General features: G+C 39.0%; 1 protein-coding gene across 14 annotated transcripts in view; it reads left to right on the forward strand.

The window, feature by feature from the left end:
- Positions 1–10,071, forward strand: part of SUPT3H (SPT3 homolog, SAGA and STAGA complex component) — a 469,967-nt gene extending 459,896 nt beyond the window's left edge. For all 14 annotated transcript variants that reach the window (XM_026655958.2, XM_026655980.2, XM_026655952.2 and 11 more), the window contains one exon: positions 8,347–10,071. In XM_026655958.2, the coding sequence (XP_026511743.1) occupies positions 8,347–8,388 (42 nt within the window). In that variant the 3' untranslated portion in view covers positions 8,389–10,071. The remainder of the gene's footprint in view (positions 1–8,346) is intronic.
- The last annotated feature ends 764 nt before the right edge of the window (positions 10,072–10,835 follow it).

The raw sequence follows: 10,835 nt of genomic DNA on the forward strand, positions 1-10,835 counted from the left end.
CTAATAAAAATAATAATTATATAGCATGCTGTATTTTCAGTGCTATGCAAACATTAGCTCTGTAATCAATCAATCCTCAGAACTGGGCTTGGTGAGTGGTAGTATTCCCATTTCAAAGATGGGGGGAATAGAAACAAAAAAGAGTTAAGTGGTTTTTCTGAGGCCACACAACAAGTAAGTGTCAGAGCTGGGATTGGAGCCCAACACTTCCTGGCTTGTACCCCTGTGTTCAAGTCATGGGACCACACTGTCTCGCTACCAAGAAAATTGTTTTCAGTACACAAGCAGGGATTGTGAGGCATAATGCCATCTAGAAAAATTAAACTCTTTTCTGTGCTGGCCAGAGTAACAGCCTGAGCCTCTTCAGCAACTAAAATGAAACCTTGAAAGACCAAAAGTATCTGTCCTTGGAGAGGAGTCCAGTCAGGCCATTTCATGTAGAATTAATCTGTGTCACAAGTCCAAGGAGGTCCAAAAGTTTGCAGTACATTTTCACATGGGAGTTCTGTGACTAAGTCTCTACACAGTGCTCTGAGTTATAAACGGTAGTTTTCAGAATCCAACCATATATTAAAGTTCTCCTCCCCAGGTGTCTCAAAACTTTAACCTCATTCTCAGATCTAATAAACTTCCCACACATATGTTATGGTTGCCGTACAGTTAAATCCAACAAGTTGAGAAATATCAAAAGAGGACACTTCAGCATATCACTCCAGCACTCTTTATCAATCCAGTTTGATATAAATAGGTAAAATTGTTAAGGTGCAAAATTCTGCCCCACACCCTTATGGATACAGAGTGTCCCTGTTGCAGTTGTACCGTGTTGGACAGGCCAAGCTTTTGATAGCCCACTCAGGGGTGCATACTACTTTTACACCAGAGGCTGGGAGTGGACAACGGGATGGATCACTCGATGATTGTTCTGTTCATTCCCTCTGAAGCACCTGGCATTGGCCACTGTCAGAAGACAGGATACTGGGTTAGATGGACCATTGGTCTGACCCAGCATGGCCATTTCTTATGTTCTTATACAGTGGGGTGAAGCTCCATGGGAGGGATCCTTGTGTGCTATTGTGGACAGAGACTTTGGGGCAGTGAGTGGGCCTATTGGATCTGCTGCTGTAGTGGTTTGGGTGGAGAAGCAGTGGTGGAGCCACTCTGAATCCTGGGGGACAGGGTTCCTCTACCTCACCCCTGAAGAAGACTGTGTGCTGGGGGAAAGTTTTTGGGCTACATGAAATAAGAGTCAGAGCAGGATTTTTTTTTCAGTATACTAAGCAATGTCTCATTTTCTTTAACAATGCAAAAGAATTTTTCTTTCTCAGACAAATAAGTCTATTAAAGTTGGTGGCAATGATGGAAAGGACTTTGGAAAAGTATGTTTGTTTTGCAATTTACTATGCTGCCAAGTTTTGCTTTATAGTTCAATTTTTTCCTTCACTCTCCATTGTTTAAAGTACCCTCTGAGAAACTTAAAATGATGTTTCTCTCCCTACCAATCTTGTTCTTCTTCTTTTTGCAAACATTGATACCCTACTCTCTCACCCCAGTTTTTACTACGGCAGAAGCCCATCATACCTTTGCTTTAATTGGCTTCATTGTGAGGATATCAGCACAGTCCTGAAAACAGCATTTGATAGACAAGCCAAAGTCAACTGTTTTCCCTGTGCAACGTCAATGGGTAACTGAGATCAGAATTTGGTCTTTGTTTTTCATAGGTCCTATATATGAACAGAGACTGTTCCTGGGGTTTTTTTGTTATTCTCAGCAACAGCCTTGGTGTAAGCAAGTAGCCCTGGTGTAAATAAGAATGTGGCCAAACCCTTTATTTTCTGCCACGCCATAGTTTGTCTCTTGTTTAAAAATAAAATAAAATGCTTTTGTAATTATTATTCTCAGCAACAGAAAACATGGTGGGTTTTTTAAGTTACTTTGAATTTGGGGTGTAAGCTATTTTCTTTAACAGACTTGGGTAGGGTACATGTGCATCTCGATACAGCAGCCCTGTGCTGTGTGATTATTAAAATGTTGACAGCATTGGCAGATAGACAGGAAGCGGAATCCCAGAACTGACTTCAGTGAAAAGCATTTTGTTACGGATTGTTGAAGGGTGGTTTTTCGAGGCTGCACTTTTATCAGTGTTTGCTTGTGGTTGCCTTCATAAAATGTGCTGGTGTTTTCGGTCCAATTCCTAGCGGGCAAATATCCACATCACAGAAGCCACTGTTGTAAATTGACCCTTATTAGCAGTCTCAACAGTCAAGGAAAAAATAGGCACAAATGCTGAAGTTTTTGCCTACCCCTAGATGTGACTAGGACTAGGTTGAAGCACATAGGTGGGTCACTTTGGTGAGCTCACTATTTTATGGATCGATACTACACTTTCCAGCACTGTCGATCCAGTGCTAACATACATTAAATCAGTAAGGATGCATGAATGCAGCAGAGAGCAGAATTTGGATGGCTCAGCATTGCCACGCATGGATACATATGTGGTATTTATTATTCATTTTTTGTATAATACCAACAGTATATACTGGGCACTTATATAAATAATACACACACACACTTGGAATAATATCAAACATCTGTGCTATGACTACTGATTTAACATGGGGTAGTTGAAGTAGAGCTTTAATTGCTATTGTCATAAATTAAAGAAGAGGAATACAGTATTATACTTCTTTTGTATCTATATGTATTTTTCGTAAGGATAGTTCATATCCACATAGGTTAAGTTGGACCTAAACAGAAGCAACTAATTCTATGACATATGGATTTTCTTTTTTCTACAATGCTGTTTATATTTAGCCCCTTACGTTAATTTTTATTGTAATATCTAAATAACCTGACACTTCTTTGCATGTGGTTTGATGAAGCAGGCTGGAGAAATTAGAAGAGTAACCTTTTAATCACTGTTTTTTTTAATGTCGACATTTCTATGTTCAAAGAGTTATGAATCTGTCCAAAATGACTTGTTTGATATTTGGGGGCTTATGAAGTTTCAAAGTTAACATTCCACAAATAAAATGGAAAGAAGAAATGGGGGGAAAGAGCATATTTAAAATTAGAGTATCTTTCTGTTTTATGGGTTCCAGGTTATTTGGAATGGAATGAAAGTTAATGATACATCCTTTTTTCCATCCTGCCAGCCAGTATCTGATCCAAGAATGTCTCTTACTTAGAGGACAGGGCTCCCTCCACTGTTCTCAAATAGAGGCTTCCCCTGTCTGAGATATAATCCTCCCTGATTTTCACAATAAAATTGTAAAAATGCAGAAGGAGAAATATTTAATGAAAACGTTTTCCATACAAGTCCCACATCAGAGACAAATTCAACTCACATGGTTCAATTTACATATATGCAAATATCAGAGGTTAGAGCAAAATTATTAAAAGGAGGAAAGCCCCATGGTATATCACAAACAAGATGTGGAGCCTATTTGTATTTATGCTTGCTAATGAAGTTCAGCCAATGCTTTTGCTTTGATTTTGGTGTCTCAATCCGCCATTCGCTTTGTAATCAAATCACTTGCCCACCCACATACACAAGGACAACAAGAAAGCAAGCCTTCTAGTTTTGAAAAAGCTATTGCCCAACTTGGATAGAAAGGGCCCTTAATTCAGAGAGAGACAATTTTTCAGTGACACAATGCACCAGGTTCTCTGCGGGTGTAAATTGGCGCATCTCCACGGAAGTAAATGGAACTGCAGAGTTACTCCAGTCGAGAATTTGGCCCAATATACTTTAGCACTTGGAATGTACACCGGGGTTGTGCTACTCAGAAATGTGAAAGATTTAACCCAAGCCAACCAATTCAAAAATCATGGCACATCTGTTTCTTTCTCAGCCTAGTATCAGTCTCTCTCACATCATGTTACCTCAGTGAAATAATTCATGCAATAATAGAACTTAACTAGAGCTGGGTCTGTCCAGCAGTGTTAGGATTCTGATCTGGAGTTCTTACAAATTCAGGAATATTCAAATTCTTGGGTTTGGTTCAGGCTCTCCTCTGTGACTCACTGCTTCAATATGTCTGGGTTGAAAAACCCGGTGACGCCGATTCAATAAGGTGACATCGCGATGGCCGTTGGATGTACGGTAAGTTGTGTTCCATTCTGAATGACCCTGGGCACTTATTATGGGATAGGAGTAGTGTTCTTCCCTTTGTTTCTTTGCACATCTCTCGCTAATGTGAATAAGAAAAACGTGTAGGGCAAAAAGATTAGAGCCCCTTTTTGTAGCATTCAAGGAGACATTTGGTGAATACCTATTAGATGGAGATATATCTATCTCATAGAACTGGAAGGGACCTTGAAAGGTCATCGAGTCCAGTCCCCTGCCTTCACTAGCAGGACCAAGTACCGTCCCTGACAGAATACCTATTTCTCAGGCTTGGTTTCTAAATCTGCATCATAATAGTATGCAGCTTCCATTTTGTAGCTAGACAAACAGTTCTGCCCTCTCTCATCCAAACAAAGGTAAAGGAATGGAGTTGCTTGCACATGACTAAGAGATAGCACAACAGTGATCTTCCCTTTCTCCTCCTGACAAAACATAGAAATAATGCCAGTGACTTCATACTGTTTATAAAAACTCAAGTTGCTAGATGACTTACATTTATTGAGTAACAGTACGAGTTCTAGAGAAGGACATTTTTGCTATCAACAAGTATAAATCTGCTTAAATAAATTTAGGGCTGTAACTGTTCCTAAGAGATTGATGATGTGACTCTTTTAAAGAAAGAAAGAAAGATACACATACAGAGGACAGGGCCGCCTAGAGGATTCAGGGGGCCTGGGGCAAAGCGGGGGAGCTGTGGCGGTTGTACTTCGGCAGCACTGAAGGGCCCCCTGCCGCCGAAGACCCGGACCGCCACCGGGCCAGGGCTCGCGGGGCCCCTGCGGGGCCCGGGGCAAATTGCCCCACTTGCCCCCCCTCTGGGCGGCCCTGACAGAGGATACATGAGGCTATAGTATGGTGTAAAGGTTTTATTGGCATGAGTTTGGGATTGCCATGTTACTAAGGGTACGTCTATACTTACCTCCAGGTTCGGCGGTAAGCAATTGATCTTCTGGGATCGAATTATCGCGTCTTGTCTAGACGCAATAAATCGATCCCGGAAGTGCTCGCCGTCGACACCAGTACTCCTGCTCCGCGAGAGGAGTAGGTGTAGTCGACGGGGGAGCCTGCCTGCTGCGTGTGAACCCGCGGTAAGTACCTTGTAGTTCAAACTAAGATACTTCGACTTCAGCTACGTTATTCACGTAGCTGAAGTTGCGTATCTTAGTTCGAACTGGGGGGTTAGTGTGGACCAGCCCTTAGAAGTGGGAAGCCAGGGGTTGGCTCTACAAGTCATCTCAAACAAGTGAAGAAAAAGGGCCAGATCTTCATTTACACCAAGACCGCTGTATGCTGCCAGAGTGATATTAGGTAGCCTTGTTATACATAAGAATCTGGCCAAACCCTTTGTTTTATGCCACACCATAGTTGGTCTCCTGTTTAAAAAACGAAAATGTTGTTCACCTATCTTGGCCTGGAGAGCCATGGCTTTCAATACTGTGAATCCAACTGTCATAGACCTTAGAGATAAATATTCTGACTAATACATTTTAGATACCTGTAAAATAGCTTTCCTATGCATAACAGTGTTTAGATGTTAAGGTGTGATGTCCTGATATATCAGAACTAGGTAGAAGTGCTGTCTTCCTCTGGAACCGGATGATTCAAGCTCCCTGCTGCTATAAAGGACCCATTCCGGAAACATTCTCTTTGGGATGAGGTTGGAGGTACAGCCCATGTTTAGGTAAATTACTTTGAGACCACTGTGGATGAGAGGCACTCATTTATAAATAAGTTATTCAATAAAATGTACATAGATGAAAATCACTTTGGCAGGCACTGGAAGGGAGAAGTGTTTTGTTTTCATTCTCTCTGAACTCCAAAACAGCTGAAGGGATTTTGTTCAGACTTCCCAGAAAAATTCAGCTTCAGGCAGCGATTAAAGAATGGAAAATTTCAGCCTAAGGATGGATGAGTGAAAACAGGGAGTTAAGTAGGAAACTTATTTGCAGCCCTAACTATAGTAGACACTAACTATGATATATTGCTAACTATAGGCTAGTGGAGTGTCCTGCTTTTGTGAAGATGTTGTCTTCCCTTGCTCTGAAACTTGCTTCTAAAATGACCTCTTTAGGGTATAGGGAACCATATAATGTTGCCTATGTTGGAAAATTTTAAGCTTGATTATTTCCCAGGTGAGCACAGCCAAGCCTGAGTCTGCCTTTCAGCCAAAAATCCTTTCCCCAACAGGACAGAATATAACCATTTATCTTTCATGTGAATCCAACATTAGTCTCAGGTTCATTTATCTCAATGTAAACTGCACAGTAGCCCTAAATGTGATATTTATGTGTTAAAGGTTGTCGCTGTGGTTATAAATTCTGTAAAATATTGAGGTCAAGGAACTAAAGCATTATTTTTGCATGGACTTCAAAATGCCAGCCATAATGGTTTGGGCAAGCTGTAGATCCAAACTCCCTGGGAGTTTATGCTTGTGGTTGTGGGAATATATTGTATCCTTTTATTAAAGTTATTGTCTGGCCTATTTTTGTATATTTCATGTTTGGGTATTGGGTTTTTTTATTGTCTTGTGTTGTGTGGTGGTATTGTCTTGTCTGATGCCTGGCTGTGTATCCTTTTGACTAATGTTCTTTTTTATTTTAATACTGTTCAATCTGTATATTGTAATATGACTTGTATGATAGAGGGTGCTACAGTAAATAGCTGGCATGTTTTCTCTCTGCATATTCAGTGTGTCTGAAAATCTCTCTCTGTAGAAATTGATTGGTGGTGTTAAGTCTATTCACTTAAAATTCAGTATACATATCATTTACTTCAAAAAGTTACTCGACACTAACCCTTGTACTCATTTAACACCATTATTCAGTATCCAGTTCCAAAGAGGGGAAATTGATTATGCTCATATTAGTTAGAAAATAAATTCAGAGTTTATATATAAACACCCAGAGAAACACAAAGGTGGTAATGGATAGGTACAACTAAAGAGACATCTATTTAAAATGACAGGCACCATACTTAGGTTTTGTGAATTGAGATTAGAATCTGTCCCAAGTTTTCCAAAACTAAGAAAAATAAAAATGTTTCTACCATTTTTCAAAAACTTCAGTGGAGAAAAAAGTTCTATATGGAGATAAATATATTCCTCAACAGTGTCTGCTCATACTCCTCACACACATTGGAGCATTATGCTGATTATGCATAATTATCCGCTATGGTCATTTTAGCCTTTCTTGTGAGGCAGCTGATAATAACTACTGCCAGAGATAGGATGTTGCACTAGACGGTCTGATCATATATGACAGTTCCTATGTGGCTCTACATAAGAGGCAGAAAGTGAACCTGACTAAGAACTAGAGTATAAGCAGAGTGAAACACACTAATCTATTTTCATTTTCCAAGCTGAGTGACAAACAGAAAGTAAACCAACAGTATGCATGGCGAAAGTCATTTAAAATTCTTTAATTTTGAAGATGTTATTAGTATGACAAATAAAGAAATATTTTTCAACAATATGCATTTTAACTTGACAATATCCCCTTAAAACTTGTGGTGTCCAGTTTTTGTGTAAAGGAGGCATAACTTCCTGCATTAATTCAGGAGGAGATGTTTAAAGTATACGGAAGATATATTAGTAAGATATAGCACTATATCTTATTAAAATTCTCTTTCTCAACTACTGTTTAACCCTCCCATTTCTTTATCAGTGGAACGACTTGATCCTAGCCTACACTATATGGGAGATCAAAGTTTTCTGTACTGCACAGAACTCCTTTAAGTTTAATTTGGTTTGGGGAGGATATACTAGTGGCTGTTTATATAGCTTTTGGCCCAGACTATAAATTAAATCTGGAAAAGCTGTAATGAGTCAGTAATTTATAGACTATTAAGATTTTTAGGTTAGAAGTGATTCTGAGCGATGTGAATAGAGAACACATGGTTTTAAAGGACAAACAGATTCAGCATAATAGTATATTTTTGTCCCCACATATTTTGTAGGCAATTAACAAAATAATATGTCATCTTTTTGCATATCTGTTGCTCTCTTGAAATAGAATCACTAACCACTTGTTAACCACACTGATTTTTTAATAGACAAAGTGGTTGCTCATTGCTTCCCGACCAGAAATGTTCAGATTAAGCACACTATTAGATTGCAGCCAGAATAGTCTACAAAACAGGAAGAAAGCCTTGCGTTGCTCTGCCTTCTTCCCTTGTTTGTGTTGATGTGATAATTCATTACAGATTTTCTCTTTCTTTGACAGAGTGCCTACCGCAGAAATGGGATGACTTTTCTAGCCTGCTAATATGGATGTGGCTGCAGTGACAGGAAAGGCAGTGTTATATTAAGGTGATTTTCTTTTCCCCTCCATGGAAGAAAAAAAAAAAAGCTCTAATGTGTCTGTGTACCAGTGAGTGGGCTGGTTTGTTGTGACTATCTACTGGCTGACTCCGTCTCTTTTTCCAGCCCCCTCAATCGTTATTCTTGTTTACTAGCTGGAATGTTAAGCTAATTAATGGCAGGATGTTTGGGATAGTGTGTAGGTGGACAAGAATGCAGATCACACAATTTTGAAATTTGCAATGGGCTTACTGCTGTCAGCCCCCATATCTAAAGTGCAGTGTCATTTTTTATTTTTGAAGTCTGTATGTTTTAATAGATGTGTTGTTTTGTAAAGCAGGGTTGACGCAAAAAGAGGCCAAGGATTTGGATGATTATTTATGCTTTCCTTGTTTTTTCAAAAGTAAAACTGCATTGTTTTGCATTTAATTCCTCTCAAATCAATTTTTTAGACAATGCTAAAAGAATAATACCCTCTCTAGCCAAACAAGGGATTTTTCAGTGAGGATGATGCATAGGAGGGGAGATGAGCTAAGTTCAGATAAGAAGGCTTTTCAGATAGGAAGACTTCAAGTAAATGACTTCTGGTCTTCTTGTTTCAGTTAAATATTAGTATTTTTAGAGTCCCAAGGAGCATCTATACTGAAATCTGTAAATTCTTAATATTGAAATCTCTTTTCTTATTCTCTTCTCTCCCTTGAAGTCAGTGGGAGTCTTTCTTTTGACTTTAATGATCATTGGATCTGTCCTTTTGGCCCCAGTTCACAAGGTACTTAAACGTGTATAACTTTAAGCATATTGCTCTGTTGACTTCAATGGGACTACTCAAGTACTTAAAGTTACAGCCCTGCTTAAGTGCTCTGCTGTAGGGACCTGATCCTGTTAATGTTAATGGGAGAAAATCCAGGCCCTTATTTATTTTTAATTTCTGTTGCTCCACTTTGTTCTTTTTTTCTTTTTGTTTGTTTTGGGGTTTTGTTTTGTTTCTTCAAACTCTAACTCTCCCTTTAGCCCTCTTCCCTTCTCTGCTCTTCCAGTCTTTGATATCCTCACAAGCACATTCATTTCTTCCCATGGAAAGTGTACATATATAGAAGTAACCAAGGTCACGCTTGAGGAGACAAAAAGGCTTAGGCCCAGATTCTGCATCAGAATCTGCTACTGTGCCCCTATGGCATCCCGTTGGGACAGAAGTCAGTGCTAGTGTATCCCAGAGCAGAGTCAGGGCCTTAAAGACTAAAGTAAACCTTTAAGAAAGACAGAACACTCAGGAGACCTAGGAGATCAACTGTCTGCATTACTTCTATATAGTGTAAGCAGTCTCCTCCTTTGTGCTTAGTATGTGAGGTTTCAACTCCTGCCACTTCTCTGATACAGTCTTATACTTTATAAACGTTTTCATTGGACAGTACCTGGACCCACTTGCGAAAAAAAATTAAACTAAAAACGTGTCTCTTCCTTGTGATCAACAAATTGTGAAGCATTGTAAATGTAATCACAGTGCATCCAATATTTCTGCCATCCATAAACTGCCTCCTTTTTTACCTGCTGCATGCCAGTCCTTCTGGAATTAATCTGTATGTAAAGGACTAAAAATAATGTGTACAATACAGTATATTAAAAAAGAAAAAAGTTTTCTGATGTTCCATCTGTGCTTGTTGAAATGTATGATTAAACTTTTCTTTTTATCATCATTCTTATTTTTCTTGGCGTCCCTAATCATGGAAAATTATATGCTTGCTGTAAACATCCAGACTTTTTAAAAGGACACCAGCATTTATTGTATTTGGTTTCGATCTTCAGGCATATAGACAGAAGAAACCATTTCAGGCTCTGGGTACTGGAATCCAAATTCCTTCCTTAGCTGTATCTCTCCCACATTTTACATTTTAAAATATGCATAAGAAGGAAAAATACTGGCGCTTAGTTTTTACTGGTCTACTTAAAGTCCCAGAGAATGAAGACTCAACATACATTTCTCTCAGAAATATGACAGATCATGTTTTTGTTGGTCTGCTGTATGTTTGTCTATCTTGAACAGTTTGACAGGCAATTATTTATAAAATCTGGGTTTTCCCAGTAAACCCATATAATAACCTTTCACTTCTCTCCAGAAGCCAGCGAGCTGAATTTAGAATAAAACAAGGTAGGTTATGTCTCCCTATCTTGGACTAGGCTAGATAGTCACATAATTGGGGAATATTCATTTTTTATTTTTTTTTCTTGTCACTACACAGTCCTTTCTCTGATTCCTTCCCTAACGTAAATGAGGGCAGTGTTAGTGAGTGTCACTGATGCAGTTTTCTGTAACAGCACCCTAATATGCCGCATGGAAAAAAGATGAACGTTAAACAAAAATTAAGAAGGTAATATATGGTATGATTTTGTATCACTTATGAAAATTGCTAGCCT

Source organism: Terrapene carolina, unplaced genomic scaffold, assembly GCF_002925995.2.
Source record: "Terrapene carolina triunguis isolate 2854851 unplaced genomic scaffold, T_m_triunguis-2.0 Scaffold42, whole genome shotgun sequence".
NCBI lineage: Eukaryota > Metazoa > Chordata > Testudines > Emydidae > Terrapene > Terrapene triunguis.